Source organism: Ranitomeya imitator, chromosome 2, assembly GCF_032444005.1.
Source record: "Ranitomeya imitator isolate aRanImi1 chromosome 2, aRanImi1.pri, whole genome shotgun sequence".
NCBI classification, from domain to species: Eukaryota; Metazoa; Chordata; class Amphibia; order Anura; family Dendrobatidae; genus Ranitomeya; species Ranitomeya imitator.
This window is the reverse complement of record NC_091283.1, coordinates 44,916,969-44,936,944: the sequence shown is the minus strand read 5'-3', so window position 1 is coordinate 44,936,944 and position 19,976 is coordinate 44,916,969. Positions and strand designations below refer to the sequence as shown.

At 46.9% G+C, this 19,976-nt stretch overlaps 1 protein-coding gene across 3 annotated transcripts in view; it reads left to right on the top strand.

The window, feature by feature from the left end:
• Positions 1 to 19,976, top strand: part of LOC138661719 (sodium/calcium exchanger 2-like) — a 126,150-nt gene that overhangs the window by 82,611 nt on the left and 23,563 nt on the right. For 2 of the 3 annotated variants that reach the window (XM_069746599.1, XM_069746600.1), the window contains one exon: positions 16,592 to 16,716. In XM_069746599.1, the coding sequence (XP_069602700.1) occupies positions 16,592 to 16,716 (125 nt within the window). Of the gene's footprint in view, positions 1 to 15,058; positions 15,077 to 16,591; positions 16,717 to 19,976 lie in introns of all 3 variants that reach the window. The other variant, XM_069746598.1, reaches the window with a different exon arrangement.

Sequence of the window (19,976 nt, the reverse complement as noted above, 5' to 3'; positions counted from 1 at the left end):
TATCCTCTGGGGCATGTCTATAGGATGCTCTGCATGATTTACCAGACCCACTGTATCTTCTGGGGCGTGTCTATAGACTGCTCTGCATGATTTAGAGGCCCACTGTATCCTCTGGGGCGTGTCTATAGGCTGCTCTGCATGATTTACCAGACCCACTGTATCCTCTGGGGCATGTATATAGGCTGCTCTGCATGATTTACCAGACCCACTGTATCTTCTGGGGCGTGTCTATAGACTGCTCTGCATGATTTACAGACCCACTGTATCCTCTGGGGCATGTATATAGGCTGCTCTGCATGATTTACCAGACCCATTGTACCCTCTGGGGCATGTATATAGGCTGCTCTGCATGATTTACAGGCCCACTGTATCCTCTGGGGCGTGTCTATAGGCTGCTCTGCATGATTTACCAGACCCACTGTATCCTCTGGGGCGTGTCTATAGACTGCTCTGCATGATTTAACAGACTCACTGTATCCTCTGGGGCGTGTCTATAGGCTGCTCTGCATGATTTACCAGGCCCACTGTATCCTCTGGGGCATGTCTATAGGCTGCTCTGCATGATTTACAGGCCAACTGTATCCTCTGGGGTATGTCTATAGACTGCTCTGCATGATTTACCAGGCCCACTGTATCCTCTGGGGCGTGTCTATAGACTGCTCTGCATGATTTAACAGACCCACTGTATCCTCTGGGGCGTGTCTATAGGCTGCTCTGCATGATTTACAGGCCCACTGTATCCTCTGGGGCGTGTCTATAGACTGCTCTGCATGATTTAACAGACCCACTGTATCCTCTGGGGCGTGTCTATAGGCTGCTCTGCATGATTTACAGGCCCACTGTATCCTCTGGGGCGTGTCTATAGACTGCTCTGCATGATTTAACAGGCCCACTGTATCCTCTGGGGCGTGTCTATAGACTGCTCTGCATGATTTAACAGACCCACTGTATCCTCTGGGGCATGTCTATAGGCTGCTCTGCATGATTTAACAGACTCACTGTATCCTCTGGGGCATGTCTATAGGCTGCTCTGCATGATTTACAGGCCAACTGTATCCTCTGGGGCATGTCTGTAGCCTGCTCTGCATGATTTAACAGACCCACTGTATCCTCTGGGGTATGTCTATAGGCTGCTCTGCATGATTTACCAGGCCCACTGTATCCTCTGGGGCGTGTCTATAGACTGCTCTGCATGATTTACAGGCCAACTGTATCCTCTGGGGCGTGTCTATAGACTGCTCTGCATGATTTAACAGACCCACTGTATCCTCTGGGGTATGTCTATAGGCTGCTCTGCATGATTTACCAGGCCCACTGTATCCTCTGGGGCGTGTCTATAGACTGCTCTGCATGATTTACAGGCCCACAAGATCCTCTGGGGCATGTCTATAGACTGCTCTGCATGATTTACCAGACCCACTGTATCCTCTGGGGCATGTCTATAGGCTGCTCTGCATGATTTAACAGGCCCACTGTATCCTCTGGGGCATGTCTATAGGCTGTTCTGCATGATTTACAGGCCCACTGTATCCTCTGGGGCATGTCTATAGACTGCTCTGCATGATTTACAGGCCCACTGTATCCTCTGGGGCATGTCTATAGGCTGCTCTGCATGATTTACAGGCCCACTGTATCCTCTGGGGTGTGTCTATAGATTGCTCTGCATGATTTCCAGACCCACTGTATCCTCTGGGGTGTGTCTATAGGCTGCTCTGCATGATTTACAGGCCCACTGTATCCTCTGGGGCGTGTCTATAGGCTGCTCTGCATGATTTACAGGCCCATTGTATCCTCTGGGGTGTGTCTATAGGCTGCTCTGCATGATTTACAGGCCCATTGTATCCTCTGGGGTGTGTCTATAGGCTGCTCTGCATGATTTACAAACCCACTGTATCCTCTGGGGTGTGTCTATAGGCTGCTCTGCATGATTTACCAGACCCACTGTATCCTCTGGGGCATGTCTATAGGCTGCTCTGCATGATTTACAGGCCCACTGTATCCTCTGGGGTGTGTCTATAGATTGCTCTGCATGATTTACAGACCCACTGTATCCTCTGGGGTGTGTCTATAGGCTGCTCTGCATGATTTACAGGCCCACTGTATCCTCTGGGGCGTGTCTATAGGCTGCTCTGCATGATTTACAGGCCCATTGTATCCTCTGGGGTGTGTCTATAGGCTGCTCTGCATGATTTACAGGCCCATTGTATCCTCTGGGGTGTGTCTATAGGCTGCTCTGCATGATTTACAGGCCCACTGTATCCTCTGCGGCATGTCTATAGGCTGCTCTGCATGATTTACCAGACCCACTGTATCCTCTGGGGCATGTCTATAGGCTGCTCTGCATGATTTAACAGGCCCACTGTATCCTCTGGGGCGTGTCTATAGGCTGCTCTGCATGATTTAACAGACCCACTGTATCCTCTGGGGCGTGTCTATAGGCTGCTCTGCATGATTTACCAGACCCACTGTATCCTCTGGGGCATGTCTATAGGCTGCTCTGCATGATTTAACAGGCCCACTGTATCCTCTGGGGAATGTCTATAGGCTGCTCTGCATGATTTTCCAGACCCACTGTATCCTCTGGGGCATGTCTATAGCCTGCTCTGCATGATTTAACAGGCCCACTGTATCCTCTGGGGCATGTCTATAGGCTGCTCTGCATGATTTACAGGCCCACTGTATCCTCTGGGGCATGTCTATAGGCTGCTCTGCATGATTTACAGGCCCACTGTATCCCCTGGGGCGTGCCTTTAGCCTGCTCTGCATGATTTACAGGCCCACTGTATCCTCTGAGGCATGTCTATAGGCTGCTCTGCATGATTTACAGGCCCACTGTATCCTCTGGGGCGTGTCTATAGGCTGCTCTGCATGATTTACAGGCCCACTGTATCCCCTGGGGCATGTCTATAGGCTGCTCTGCATGATTTACAGGCCCACTGTATCCCCTGGGGCATGTCTATAGGCTGCTCTGCATGATTTACAGGCCCACTGTATCCCCTGGGGCATGTCTATAGACTGCTCTGCATGATTTACAGGCCCACTGTATCCTTTGGAGCATGTCTATAGGCTGCTCTGCATGATTTACAGGCCCACTGTATCCTCTGGGGCATGTCTATAGGCTGCTCTGCATGATTTACAGGCCCACTGTATCCTCTGGGGCATGTCTATAGGCTGCTCTGCATGATTTACAGGCCCACTGTATCCTCTGGGGCATGTCTATAGGCTGCTCTGCATGATTTACAGGCCCACTGTATCCCCTGGGGCGTGCCTTTAGCCTGCTCTGCATGATTTACAGGCCCACTGTATCCTCTGGGGCATGTCTATAGACTGCTCTGCATGATTTACAGGCCCACTGTATCCTCTGGGGCATGTCTATAGGCTGCTCTGCATGATTTACAGGCCCACTGTATCCTCTGGGGCATGTCTATAGGCTGCTCTGCATGATTTACAGGCCCACTATATCCCCTGGGGCATGTCTATAGACTGCTCTGCATGATTTACAGGCCCACTGTATCCTTTGGGGCATGTCTATAGGCTGCTCTGCATGATTTACAGGCCCACTGTATCCCCTAGGGCATATCTATAGGCTGCTCTGCATGATTTACAGGCCCACTGTATCCTCTGGGGCATGTCTATAGGCTGCTCTGCATGATTTACAGGCCCACTGTATCCTCTGGGGCATGTCTATAGACTGCTCTGCATGATTTACAGGCCCACTGTACCCTCTGGGGCATGTATATAGGCTGCTCTGCATGATTTACAGGCCCACTGTATCCTCTGGGGCGTGTCTATAGGCTGCTCTGCATGATTTACCAGACCCACTGTATCCTCCGGGGCGTGTCTATAGACTGCTCTGCATGATTTAACAGACTCACTGTATCCTCTGGGGCATGTCTATAGGCTGCTCTGCATGATTTACCAGGCCCACTGTATCCTCTGGGGCATGTCTATAGGCTGCTCTGCATGATTTACAGGCCAACTGTATCCTCTGGGGTATGTCTATAGACTGCTCTGCATGATTTACCAGGCCCACTGTATCCTCTGGGGCGTGTCTATAGACTGCTCTGCATGATTTAACAGACCCACTGTATCCTCTGGGGCGTGTCTATAGGCTGCTCTGCATGATTTACAGGCCCACTGTATCCTCTGGGGCGTGTCTATAGACTGCTCTGCATGATTTAACAGACCCACTGTATCCTCTGGGGCGTGTCTATAGGCTGCTCTGCATGATTTACAGGCCCACTGTATCCTCTGGGGCGTGTCTATAGACTGCTCTGCATGATTTAACAGGCCCACTGTATCCTCTGGGGCGTGTCTATAGACTGCTCTGCATGATTTAACAGACCCACTGTATCCTCTGGGGCATGTCTATAGGCTGCTCTGCATGATTTAACAGACTCACTGTATCCTCTGGGGCATGTCTATAGGCTGCTCTGCATGATTTACAGGCCAACTGTATCCTCTGGGGCATGTCTGTAGCCTGCTCTGCATGATTTAACAGACCCACTGTATCCTCTGGGGTATGTCTATAGGCTGCTCTGCATGATTTACCAGGCCCACTGTATCCTCTGGGGCGTGTCTATAGACTGCTCTGCATGATTTACAGGCCAACTGTATCCTCTGGGGCGTGTCTATAGACTGCTCTGCATGATTTAACAGACCCACTGTATCCTCTGGGGTATGTCTATAGGCTGCTCTGCATGATTTACCAGGCCCACTGTATCCTCTGGGGCGTGTCTATAGACTGCTCTGCATGATTTACAGGCCCACAGGATCCTCTGGGGCATGTCTATAGACTGCTCTGCATGATTTACCAGACCCACTGTATCCTCTGGGGCATGTCTATAGGCTGCTCTGCATGATTTAACAGGCCCACTGTATCCTCTGGGGCATGTCTATAGGCTGTTCTGCATGATTTACAGGCCCACTGTATCCTCTGGGGCATGTCTATAGACTGCTCTGCATGATTTACAGGCCCACTGTATCCTCTGGGGCATGTCTATAGGCTGCTCTGCATGATTTACAGGCCCACTGTATCCTCTGGGGTGTGTCTATAGACTGCTCTGCATGATTTACAGGCCCACTGTATCCTCTGGGGCATGTCTATAGATTGCTCTGCATGATTTACAGACCCACTGTATCCTCTGGGGTGTGTCTATAGGCTGCTCTGCATGATTTACAGGCCCACTGTATCCTCTGGGGCATGTCTATAGGCTGCTCTGCATGATTTACAGGCCCATTGTATCCTCTGGGGTGTGTCTATAGGCTGCTCTGCATGATTTACAAACCCACTGTATCCTCTGGGGTGTGTCTATAGGCTGCTCTGCATGATTTACCAGACCCACTGTATCCTCTGGGGCATGTCTATAGGCTGCTCTGCATGATTTAACAGGCCCACTGTATCCTCTGGGGCGTGTCTATAGGCTGCTCTGCATGATTTAACAGACCCACTGTATCCTCTGGGGCGTGTCTATAGGCTGCTCTGCATGATTTACCAGACCCACTGTATCCTCTGGGGCATGTCTATAGGCTGCTCTGCATGATTTAACAGGCCCACTGTATCCTCTGGGGAATGTCTATAGGCTGCTCTGCATGATTTACCAGACCCACTGTATCCTCTGGGGCATGTCTATAGCCTGCTCTGCATGATTTAACAGGCCCACTGTATCCTCTGGGGCATGTCTATAGGCTGCTCTGCATGATTTACAGGCCCACTGTATCCTCTGGTAAGGCATCTCTCTTATACGAGGCCCTACGCTTGACCTACCTCTCTGAGAATAAACGTCTCCATCTGAATGGGTACATGTGAAACCTCTCCTTGGACTCAAATTCTCTCTCACTGTGGAGGGGTATTGGACCTATTATAATTAAAACACCTGAAGCTAGGAGGCGGGGAGTGCACGATCAGAAGGCTAGAGAATACATTTCAAAAAACCTGATCTGCACATCCAAACATAGACACAGTGTGAACAGGTGCTGAACCCAGAGTCGCCAACTCGTATATATTTAAGTAAATAGGGCAGCACACTGCAGCGCCAAAACATGCAAACTTGAAAACACAAAATTTGAACTGCATTACTGCACTGAAAATATGAAAAATGAGAGCTTTTAGCGCATAAAAATGGCCAATTTTATGTGTACCTCGTAGCCACGATAAGGCATCTCTCTTATACGAGGCCCTACGCTTGACCTACCTCTCTGAGAATAAACGTCTCCATCTGAATGGGTACATGTGAAACCTCTCCTTGGACTCAAATTCTCTCTCACTGTGGAGGGGTATTGGACCTATTATAATTAAAACACCTGAAGCTAGGAGGCGGGGAGTGCACGATCAGAAGGCTAGAGAATACATTTCAAAAAACCTGATCTGCACATCCAAACATAGACACAGTGTGAACAGGTGCTGAACCCAGAGTCGCCAACTCGTATATATTTAAGTAAATAGGGCAGCACACTGCAGCGCCAAAACATGCAAACTTGAAAACACAAAATTTGAACTGCATTACTGCACTGAAAATATGAAAAATGAGAGCTTTTAGCGCATAAAAATGGCCAATTTTATGTGTACCTCGTAGCCACGATAAGGCATCTCTCTTATACGAGGCCCTACGCTTGACCTACCTCTCTGAGAATAAACGTCTCCATCTGAATGGGTACATGTGAAACCTCTCCTTGGACTCAAATTCTCTCTCACTGTGGAGGGGTATTGGACCTATTATAATTAAAACACCTGAAGCTAGGAGGCGGGGAGTGCACGATCAGAAGGCTAGAGAATACATTTCAAAAAACCTGATCTGCACATCCAAACATAGACACAGTGTGAACAGGTGCTGAACCCAGAGTCGCCAACTCGTATATATTTAAGTAAATAGGGCAGCACACTGCAGCGCCAAAACATGCAAACTTGAAAACACAAAATTTGAACTGCATTACTGCACTGAAAATATGAAAAATGAGAGCTTTTAGCGCATAAAAATGGCCAATTTTATGTGTACCTCGTAGCCACGATAAGGCATCTCTCTTATACGAGGCCCTACGCTTGACCTACCTCTCTGAGAATAAACGTCTCCATCTGAATGGGTACATGTGAAACCTCTCCTTGGACTCAAATTCTCTCTCACTGTGGAGGGGTATTGGACCTATTATAATTAAAACACCTGAAGCTAGGAGGCGGGGAGTGCACGATCAGAAGGCTAGAGAATACATTTCAAAAAACCTGATCTGCACATCCAAACATAGACACAGTGTGAACAGGTGCTGAACCCAGAGTCGCCAACTCGTATATATTTAAGTAAATAGGGCAGCACACTGCAGCGCCAAAACATGCAAACTTGAAAACACAAAATTTGCATGTTTGCATGTTTTGGCGCTGCAGTGTGCTGCCCTATTTACTTAAATATATACGAGTTGGCGACTCTGGGTTCAGCACCTGTTCACACTGTGTCTATGTTTGGATGTGCAGATCAGGTTTTTTGAAATGTATTCTCTAGCCTTCTGATCGTGCACTCCCCGCCTCCTAGCTTCAGGTGTTTTAATTATAATAGGTCCAATACCCCTCCACAGTGAGAGAGAATTTGAGTCCAAGGAGAGGTTTCACATGTACCCATTCAGATGGAGACGTTTATTCTCAGAGAGGTAGGTCAAGCGTAGGGCCTCGTATAAGAGAGATGCCTTATCGTGGCTACGAGGTACACATAAAATTGGCCATTTTTATGCGCTAAAAGCTCTCATTTTTCATATTTTCAGTGCAGTAATGCAGTTCAAATTTTGTGTTTTCAAGTTTGCATGTTTTGGCGCTGCAGTGTGCTGCCCTATTTACTTAAATATATACGAGTTGGCGACTCTAGGTTCAGCACCTGTTCACACTGTGTCTATGTTTGGATGTGCAGATCAGGTTTTTTGAAATGCACTGTATCCTCTGGGGCATGTCTATAGGCTGCTCTGCATGATTTACAGGCCCACTGTATCCCCTGGGGCATGTCTATAGGCTGCTCTGCATGATTTACAGGCCCACTGTATCCTCTGAGGCATGTCTATAGGCTGCTCTGCATGATTTACAGGCCCACTGTATCCTCTGAGGCATGTCTATAGGCTGCTCTGCATGATTTACAGGCCCACTGTATCCTCTGGGGCGTGTCTATAGGCTGCTCTGCATGATTTACAGGCCCACTGTATCCCCTGGGGCATGTCTATAGGCTGCTCTGCATGATTTACAGGCCCACTGTATCCCCTGGGGCATGTCTATAGGCTGCTCTGCATGATTTACAGGCCCACTGTATCCCCTGGGGCATGTCTATAGACTGCTCTGCATGATTTACAGGCCCACTGTATCCTTTGGAGCATGTCTATAGGCTGCTCTGCATGATTTACAGGCCCACTGTATCCTCTGGGGCATGTCTATAGGCTGCTCTGCATGATTTACAGGCCCACTGTATCCTCTGGGGCATGTCTATAGGCTGCCCTGCATGATTTACAGGCCCACTGTATCCTCTGGGGCATGTCTATAGGCTGCTCTGCATGATTTACAGGCCCACTGTATCCCCTGGGGCGTGCCTTTAGCCTGCTCTGCATGATTTACAGGCCCACTGTATCCTCTGGGGCATGTCTATAGACTGCTCTGCATGATTTACAGGCCCACTGTATCCTCTGGGGCATGTCTATAGGCTGCTCTGCATGATTTACAGGCCCACTGTATCCTCTGGGGCATGTCTATAGGCTGCTCTGCATGATTTACAGGCCCACTGTATCCCCTGGGGCATGTCTATAGACTGCTCTGCATGATTTACAGGCCCACTGTATCCTTTGGGGCATGTCTATAGGCTGCTCTGCATGATTTACAGGCCCACTGTATCCCCTAGGGCATGTCTATAGGCTGCTCTGCATGATTTACAGGCCCACTGTATCCTCTGGGGCATGTCTATAGGCTGCTCTGCATGATTTACAGGCCCACTGTATTCTCTGGGGCATGTCTATAGACTGCTCTGCATGATTTACAGGCCCACTGTATCCTCTGGGGCATGTCTATAGGCTGCTCTGCATGATTTACAGGCCCACTGTATCCTCTGGGGTGTGTCTATAGGCTGCTCTGCATGATTTACCAGACCCACTGTATCCTCTGGGGCATGTCTATAGGCTGCTCTGCATGATTTACAGGCCCACTGTATCCTCTGGGGCATGTCTATAGCCTGCTCTGCATGATTTACAGGCCCACTGTATCCTCTGGGGTGTGTCTATAGGCTGCTCTGCATGATTTACCAGACCCACTGTATCCCCTGGGGCATGTCTATAGGCTGCTCTGCATGATTTACAGGCCCACTGTATCCCCTGGGGCATGTCTATAGCCTGCTCTGCATGATTTACAGGCCCACTGTATCCTCTGGGGCGTGTCTATAGGCTGCTCTGCATGATTTACAGGCCCACTGTATCCTCTGGGGCATGTCTATAGGCTGCTCTGCATGATTTACAGGCCCACTGTATCCCCTGGGGCATGTCTATAGACTGCTCTGCATGATTTACAGGCCCACTGTATCCTCTGGGGTATGTCTATAGGCTGCTCTGCATGATTTACAGGCCCACTGTATCCTCTGGGGCGTGTCTATAGGCTGCTCTGCATGATATACAGGTCCACTGTATCCTCTGGGGCGTGTCTATAGGCTGCTCTGCATGATTTAACAGGCCCACTGTATCCTCTGGGGTTTGTCTATAGCCTGCTCTGCATGATTTACCAGACCCACTGTATCCTCTGGGGCATGTCTATAGGCTGCTCTGCATGATTTACAGGTCCACTGTATCCTCTGGGACATGTCTATAGACTGCTCTGCATGATTTACAGGCCCACTGTATCCTCTGGGGCATGTCTATAGGCTGCTCTGCATGATTTACAGGCTCACTGTATCCTCTGGGGCGTGTCTATAGCCTGCTCTGCATGATTTACAGGCCCACTGTATCCTCTGGGGCATGTCTATAGGCTGCTCTGCATGATTTACAGGTCCACTGTATCCTCTGGGACATGTCTATAGACTGCTCTGCATGATTTACAGGCCCACTGTATCCTCTGGGGCGTGTCTATAGGCTGCTCTGCATGATTTACAGGCCCACTGTATCCTCTGGGGTATGTCTATAGGCTGCTCTGCATGATTTACCAGGCCCACTGTATCTTCTGGGGTGTGTCTATAGGCTGCTCTGTATGATTTACAGGCCCACTGTATCCTCTGGGGCATGTCTATAGGCTGCTCTGCATGATTTACAGGCCCACTGTATCCTCTGGGGCATGTCTATAGCCTGCTCTGCATGATTTACCAGACTCACTGCATCCTCTGGGGCGTGTCTATAGCCTGCTCTGCATGATTTACAGGCCCACTGTATCCTCTGGGGCATGTCTATAGGCTGCTCTGCATGATTTACCAGACCCACTGTATCCTCTGGGGCATGTCTATAGCCTGTTCTGCATGATTTACAGGCCCACTGTATCCTCTGGGGCATGTCTATAGGCTGCTCTGCATGATTTACAGGCCCACTGTATCCTCTGGGGCGTGTCTATAGGCTGCTCTGCATGATTTACAGGCCCACTGTATCCTCTGGGACATGTCTATAGACTGCTCTGCATGATTTACAGGCCCACTGTATCCTCTGGGGCATGTCTATAGGCTGCTCTGCATGATTTACAGGCCCACTGTATCCTCTGGGGCATGTCTATAGCCTGCTCTGCATGATTTACCAGACTCACTGCATCCTCTGGGGCGTGTCTATAGCCTGCTCTGCATGATTTACAGGCCCACTGTATCCTCTGGGGCATGTCTATAGGCTGCTCTGCATGATTTACCAGACCCACTGTATCCTCTGGGGCATGTCTATAGCCTGCTCTGCATGATTTACAGGCCCACTGTATCCTCTGGGGCATGTCTATAGGCTGCTCTGCATGATTTACAGGCCCACTGTATCCTCTGGGGCGTGTCTATAGACTGCTCTGCATGATTTACCAGACCCACTGTATCCTCTGGGGCATGTCTATAGGCTGCTCTGCATGATTTACAGGTCCACTGTATCCTCTGGGGTATGTCTATAGGCTGCTCTGCATGATTTACCAGGCCCACTGTATCCTCTGGGGCATGTCTATAGGCTGCTCTGCATGATTTACAGGCCCACTGTATCCTTTGGGGCATGTCTATAGCCTGCTCTGCATGATTTACCAGACTCACTGCATCCTCTGGGGCGTGTCTATAGCCTGCTCTGCATGATTTACAGGCCCTCTGTATCCTCTGGGGCATGTCTATAGGCTGCTCTGCATGATTTACCAGACCCACTGTATCCTCTGGGGCATGTCTATAGCCTGCTCTGCATGATTTACAGGCCCACTGTATCCTCTGGGGCATGTCTATAGGCTGCTCTGCATGATTTACAGGCCCACTGTATCCTCAGGGGCGTGTCTATAGCCTGCTCTGCATGATTTACAGGCCCACTGTATCCTCTGGGGCATGTCTATAGCCTGCTCTGCATGATTTACAGGCCCACTGTATCCTCTGGGGCATGTCTATAGACTGCTCTGCATGATTTACAGGCCCACTGTATCCTCTGGGGCATGTCTATAGGCTGCTCTGCATGATTTACCAGACCCACTGTATCCTCTGGGGCGTGTCTATAGCCTGCTCTGCATGATTTACAGGCCCACTGTATCCTCTGGGGCATGTCTATAGGCTGCTCTGCATGATTTACCGGACCCACTGTATCCTCTGGGGCATGTCTATAGCCTGCTCTGCATGATTTACAGGCCCACTGTATCCTCTGGGGCATGTCTATAGGCTGCTCTACATGATTTACAGGCCCACTGTATCCTCAGGGGCGTGTCTATAGCCTGCTCTGCATGATTTACAGGCCCACTGTATCCTCTGGGGCATGTCTATAGCCTGCTCTGCATGATTTACAGGCCCACTGTATCCTCTGGGGCATGTCTATAGACTGCTCTGCATGATTTACAGGCCCACTGTATCCTCTGGGGCATGTCTATAGGCTGCTCTGCATGATTTACCAGACCCACTGTATCCTCTGGGGCGTGTCTATAGCCTGCTCTGCATGATTTACAGGCCCACTGTATCCTCTGGGGCATGTCTATAGCCTGCTCTGCATGATTTACAGGCCCGCTGTATTCTCTGGGGCATGTCTATAGGCTGCTCTGCATGATTTAACAGGCCCACTGTATCCTCTGGGCTGTGTCTATAGCCTGCTCTGCATGATTTAACAGGCCCACTGTATCCTCTGGGCTGTGTCTATAGGCTGCTCTGCATGATTTACAGGCCCACTGTATCCTCTGGGGCATGTCTATAGGCTGCTCTGTATGATTTACAGGCCCACTGTATCCTCTGGGGCATGTCTATAGCCTGCTCTGCATGATTTACAGGCCCACTGTATCCTCTGGGGCATGTCTATAGGCTGCTCTGCATGATTTAACAGGCCCACTGTATCCCCTGGCTGTGTCTATAGGCTGCTCTGCATGATTTACAGGCCCACTGTATCCTCTGGGGCATGTCTATAGGCTGCTCTGCATGATTTAACAGGCCCACTGTATCCCCTGGCTGTGTCTATAGGCTGCTCTGCATGATTTACAGGCCCACTGTATCCTCTGGGGCATGTCTATAGCCTGCTCTGCATGATTTACAGGCCCGCTGTATCCTCTGGGCTGTGTCTATAGGCTGCTCTGCATGATTTACCAGACCCACTGTATCCTCTGGGGCATGTCTATAGGCTGCTCTGCATGATTTACAGGCCCGCTGTATCCTCTGGGGCATGTCTATAGGCTGCTCTGCATGATTTACAGGCCCGCTGTATCCTCTGGGGTGTGTCTATAGGCTGCTCTGCATGATTTACCAGACCCACTGTATCCTCTGGGGTGTGTCTATAGCCTGCTCTGCATGATTTAACAGGCCCACTGTATCCTCTGGGGCATGTCTATAGGCTGCTCTGCATGATTTAACAGGCCCACTGTATCCTCTGGGGCATGTCTATAGACTGCTCTGCATGATTTACAGGCCCACTGTATCCTCTGGGGCATGTCTATAGACTGCTCTGCATGATTTACAGACCCACTGTATCCTCTGGGCTGTGTCTATAGGCTGCTCTGCATGATTTACCAGGCCCACTGTATCCTCTGGGCTGTGTCTATAGGCTGCTCTGCATGATTTTCCAGGCCCACTGTATCCTCTGGGGTGTGTCTTTTGTCTGCTTTGCATGATTTAACCTACTCGCAGGATCCTCTGGGGTGCGTCTTTAGTCTGCTCTCCATGATTAAACCGTGAGCACCCCCATCTTGTAAAGACCACAAAAAATAGCAAAAAACTTCTCTCTTGAACCACATTGCGGATTTTAAATTAAAAAACAAAAAACAAAACAAAAAACAGAATACTCATGGAAGCAGTGGAAATATAATAAGAGAAATAATTGGCTACTTTTGACCTACTGACACATCCTCTTTACACGCTATGTATATAACTTTGTAAACTGTCTCTATAGTAAGAAAATACAAAAATGTAGAGCCTGGCAAAATATATTGGAGGTGATTTCTACACAAATGATATTTTTAAATATACAATGGAACAAATGGTAATTACAGACTGAAATGTTAATTTTCCCACAATCTATTAATGATAAAGTACAATGCAGTATAAATGATTCCTGTCTGCTATAATGTACAAAAAGCCTCTGTCATAATAGCACAACACGCAGATATAACATAGGTATTGAGACGTCTCAACATTGCCCCCTAGTGGTAAAAGGTTCTGCAACTTTTGATGTTTTATTTATTGATCAGATAGGTTTTGCTCTGTGTAGTATTATCAGACTAAATATCCAGATGCTACTTGGAAACAATCAACAAGTTGCTGTTGACAGATCTTCTTTTTTTCTATTGTGTGCTATGATAGTCTTTGGCTCATCCTTAAATAGAGAAATCTTAAAGAAGCACTCTTCCTCCTGCCCCATCAAAATGTTTATCCTCTTAATATATTGAAGTTGTGATATTATATAGCACTGTGTACTTACAATTGCTCATTTTGCCTTTCTACCCAGTTAATTCTTCTCTTTTCTCTGCTCTGTGTAGAAACAGGAAGTCTCTGGTCTCTGCATGAATCATTTCCCTCTTCAACTCCAGACCCAGATGCTCCCTCCTCCCCCATGTTAGGGACTTTTGCAGTGACTTCTGACTCATGCAGGGAAAATTGACCTCCTGTTTCCCCATAGAGTTTAGAAGGATTCAGCTTGTCAGTTTTTAATTGCGTGATGTGGTAGACCTATTGGAAAAGAGAAGAATTAACTTGGGTAGAAGGGAAAAATTAGTAATTGTACGTTCACAGTGCTATATAATATGATGATTGCAATATATTAAGAGGATAAAACTATTGATGCTTCTATAGGTAGGAGCCGAGCGGCAGATCCCAGCAGCTGTGCTGCTCAGCTCCGGTCCCTATTTACATCCTGCCACAGCCCGAGCACATAACAGCTGATAAGAGCAATATTATGACCCCGGACAACCCCTTTAACAGCAGAATAAAGGGGACCTTGTTTGTAATCACTGCTTAAACCTGCCACTAGGGGGAGCACAGTCCACACAGAATTATGCAGCTCACTCTGTTCTGGCTGTATACATACATTTACAGTTAGCTCCCCCTAGTGGTGGTTAAAGGTAGTTTTAATTATATCAGTTAACAAACTAAAGAAATAGAGCTCCCTATAAATTAATATATATAATATTAATGATAAAAGTGTAATAATGAACAATAATACGGATAATTAAGTCCATTTTGATTTTTTTCTTGACAAAGTAACATTTAGCTCCTTTGCTATGTAAATAATGGGAAGACCAAATATAAAAAGTATCTATTTGCCTTAATTAGTGAGTGAAAAAGATAAAAAGGTCATGAAGATACACCATAAATATATACAGTGCAAACATACAGAATGCTGTGTACAGTGCTGTGTGCGGGGTGCATGTGAGGGGCGGTGGGGGGTCTGTGGTCTCCTAAGACTTGATACTTCATTTCTGTCTTCTCGCTTTCTTCTTTCTCTCCAGCTCTGTTACTTACTGAGGGTAAGATCTTTTCTTTTACTGTTTCAGTGCTCATTGCTTGTGAAATGCACCCATCCCCCCCCCCCCCCTCAAACCCGCCCCCCCCCCACAAAAAAAAAAAATTCCAATCATCCGGCATCTGATAGTCAGGAACTCGTGCCAGTCAGTGCTTTTCTGAGATGCAGGATGAGACCTAACCTGTCCTCTCGCCTTCTAATCTGGATTACTGAGGATGTCTGATCGTCTGTAGCATATAATCAATGGTTGTAATATTGCTTTATGCGATATTATATTATACTGCTGCAAGTAAAATGTTCACAGAGATGATTAAAAATAGCCCCTACAGGAGCAGAAGGAGTGGGTGGTCCAACAAATAGTCGCTCTGTACAAGTGACCCCTGTTTCGCCAACTTTAGGCATTTTCGGTGTAATACCACGTTTCGCCTGCAGAGGCCACTGCAGGAAAAAAGGACTATCTGGTCGTGGCTCCTCCTGTTAAAATCAAAAACATCACGCCAGCTTGTCGACTGTCCCGGAAATGAGACCCCCGCGCCAAATGTTACGTTGGCCAATAGCAAATTCTCCTTAATCCCCCCTTAATCTCCCAAAACACATGCATCCCCCCTTAATCTCCCAAAACACATGCACGCTCGAGCATACATGTGTCCGCAATGGCTACAGGGGAGAAGACTTTCAGAAAGTTATTTCTTGAAAGAATCTAACTGGATAAAATCCAACATGGTAGATCTGTTTTTTTTTTACACCCCCCCCCCCCCCCCTCCCCAGACATGGATGATTGGGAAAGTCGACACACTCCCTTATGCATAACATAGTTGGGTGGTCCTACTTAAAGAGATAGAGTTCGGCTTGTGAACTTCTCTTAAAGCAGATCCGTCAGCAGATTTCACAGCACAAACTGTACACATTATTAAATAGACATCTTTGACCTAATGAGGCTGGTGTACTTACTTTGAGCATCCATTATAATCTTTATAGTACAAGGAGCCTTTTAGGAGTCCAGCTACAGGATGAGCGAGCTCAGGAGTCCATGTGTATTCAGTCTCTGCCTGATTGACCTCAGCAGCTGGCGCTGAGCAGCGTGAGATCGCAACAGCACCAAGGAGGAGGGACGCTGAGGAGCTGTTAATCAAAATATGTGGGCAGAGAATGGGTTAAACTTTCATAAAATGGTATATGCAACCAATCTTACACGGGTTTTCAAAGTAAGTACACCAGCCTCATTTGGTCCATTTAATAATATATGCAGTTTGTATTCTGCTGACTGATCCGCTTTAATAGATGAGGTTACCGATCGAGAGACCCCAATTATTTTATGAGCCCAATATTCTTCAACAAAGGGGCAGACAAAAAAAAATGTGTTTTAAGCTAAACAATCCCTTTAAGGACAGTATTTGCCTGCAGTAATGTCAGATTGTCTATTTTAGGTGATGCGCGTAGTATGGCATACGTAATGTCTTCTGCCATCTTGCACTTGAGCTTGTGATGTGTTACTAAGATATTTTCTCTCCGTAATCAGACGAGGAAGACAAGAAGCTGACTGCAGAAGAGGAGGAGGCTCGGAGGATTGCAGAGATGGGGAAGCCAATACTTGGGGAGCATTCCAAGTTGGAGATTATTATTGAAGAGTCCTATGAATTCAAGGTGGCGTCTTTATACCGTTGTGCTCGGTTTTATACTCCAAGACATGGGGGTCTTCATTATCAAAAAATTATCATTTCTATACACGGATACCAAATATGATTACTCTATTCACTTGAAAAAAAAACTATATTGCAAAAAAGTATTCTTTTGCCTTTATTTTATTGGGAAACAAACTCTCAGATTTTTAATTTCACCTTTTTTTAAATGTAATGGTATATATTATAATTCTTGTAAACGAGAACACTATTGTGATTTTTAGGCAGAGAAAATTCTCTTATACTTAGATGTGTAGTCTGTGGCTCACTGTTAGTGTTTCTGCCTTCAATACTACACGTCTTTGAGTTTAAGTCCGGATAGTGGCTGAAAATTAAATATATAGTGACTTTAACTTGATCAGATCAGGACTGTGGCTCACTGTTAGTGTTTTTGCCTTCGATACTACACGTCTTTGAGTTTAAGTCCAGATAGTGGCAGAAAATTAAATATATAGAGATGTTAACTTGATCAGATCAGGACTGTGGCTCACTGTTAGTGTTTCTGCCTTCGATACTACACGTCTTTGAGTTTAAGTCCAGATAGTGGCAGAAAATCAAATATATAGAGACGTTAACTTGATCAGATCAGGACTGTGGCTCACTGTTAGTGTTTCTGCCTTCGATACTACACGTCTTTGAGTTTAAGTCCGGATAGTGGCTGAAAATTCAATACATAGTGACTTTAACTTGATCAGATCAGGACTGTGGCTCACTGTTAGTGTTTCTGCCTTCGATACTACACGTCTTTGAGTTTAAGTCCAGATAGTGGCAGAAAATTAAATATGTAGAGACCTTAACTTGATCAGATCAGGACTGTGGCTCACTGTTAGTGTTTCTGCCTTCGATACTGCACATCTTTGATTTTAAGTCCGGACAGTGGAACACAATTAAATATATAGGGACCTTAACTTTATCAGATCAGGACTGTTGCTCACTGTTAGTGTTTCTGCCTTCGATACTACACATCTTTGATTTTAATTCCGGACAGTGGCTGAAAAACAAATATATAGAGACCTTAACTTAATCAGATCAGGACTGTGGCTCACTATTAGTGTTTCTGCCTTCAATACTACATGTCTTTGAGTTTAAGCCGGACAGTGGATGACAATTAAATATATAGAGACCTTAACTTTATCAGATCAGGACTGTTGCTCACTTTTAGTGTTTCTGCCTTCGATACTACATATCTTTGAGTTTAAGTCAGGACAGTGGCTCACTATTAGTGTTTCTGCTTTCGACACTACACATCTTTGAGTTTAAGTCCGGATAGTAACTGAAAAATAAATATATAGAGACCTTAACTTAATCAGATCAGGACTGTGGCTCACTGTTACTGTTTCTGCCTTCGATACTACACATCTTTGCGTTTAAGTAAGGCATTGGCTGAAAATTAAATATGTAGAGACCTTAACTTATTCAGATCAGGATGATACCTGGCTGTACAAGGGGTACGTCCATCGCTCAACGAGGAGTCGGGTTCTTAAAGTATTAGTAGGACAAATGTCAGCCACCTAGATCCTTCTACTGCAGTTTCATAATTATCACTTTCAGCAGTCATCCGTAAAGCGCTGTGGCCAGATTAGCATGAGAGTTTATCTGCTTTTTGCTGTAGTAAACCCATAAAAAGGGAAAGAATGCCGTATAATCCTCATTTAAGCCTAAGCGTATCTGCGCTGCTGTGGTAGCAGAAATGGTTTTCTATATGAGCCGCATGTAATTGCTGCTGAGGTAGCATCCAGCTGTGAGGGGCGGAGGGGGGTCTTCAAATCCCTTGTCTTGTGCGACGCTTCATAGTTTTATATCGCCAGATTGCAGGTTTACCTACATGTGACCACGTCCCACGCATCGCTGCCGATAATCCCGCCAGATACATATACTGACAGCGAGGCCAGTGGGTCGGAGGTTACTCGAGCCTCAATATGGGCTCCTTATCATTACTCATATAGGGGTTTATTTGCTCCATACTAATATTTCATGGTTGGTTTGGGGTAAATTCAGGGCAATCATAGTCCAATTCTTGTGATCTTCCAAAACCCTTTACTTCTAATTTAAAGGATCCGAGGCCCAGGCCTCCAGACGTAAGATTTTCCTGATCCCTACTGGCACTTACAATACTGCCATACAGTGATCAAACTATGCCACCATTCATTCCCAGAATAACGCTGCCACAAAGAGCCCACGTTTGCTTAAAGGGGATTTCCACCCTTTAACTTTACACATTGCATTGGTCTGGTAAGAAAAAAAAAAGAAATAGCATTTATTTTCCATCGCTCACAGTTCCTTCGTGCCACTGGATGTGTCCCCCCACCAGTGTCCTCACCATCTCTTCCAGCGTGGTTGGCACTTGGCTGCAGCAAATTACTGCCAGCAATGATTGTCTGCAGCAGTCACATGCCGACTGTGCAAGAAGAAAAGGAAAGGAGACTAGTGAAGGAGACCGCCAGCACTACAGAGGAACTTTGGGAGATCAGAAGGTATGGTTATGAAATTATAATTTTTTTTTTTTTCAATAATCACACTGGGGTCATATATGAAGTTTAAAAACGGGAAGAAAACCCCTTTAAATTACATCGTCACACCTTGTCCGGGCTCACAATCTCCATTATAGGTCATGTTCTTCATGTCACCAAACTCATCTATCATCAGATGCCAGATAGAGAAGTGTGATCCGTCACTGCACAGAACACGTTTCCTCCAGAGTCCAGTGGTGGCGGCTTCACACCACTCCATCCGACGCTCGGCATTGTGCTTGGTGATGTACGGCTGCATGCAGCTGCTTGGCCATGAAGGTCCTGGCGGGCACAGTGTCTGTGCTGATGTTATACCAGAAGAGGTCTGGACTCTGCAGTTATGGGGTCAGCAGGGCGCAGGTGACTGTCCGGAGGTTAGACTCGGGGGGCAAGGGGCCGGATGTTATACACTGGAGGTGAAGGGCTTGATACACCGGGGGGCGAACAGATGTTATGCACTGGGAGCAAGGGGCAGGGGGTTATACATCGGGGGCATGGGGGTCGGATGTTATACATCGGAGCAATGGGACTGCATGAAAAACCTGAATTTAGTGATTAAAGTGTGTTTCTCAGTACTTTCCTCCATATAGTGTAGATCAGGGGTGTCAAACTGCATTCCTCGAGGGCTGCAAACAGGTCATGTTTTCAGGATTTCCTTGTACTGCACAGGTGATAATTTAATCACCAACTCATTATTTGTGTAGGTGATTAAATT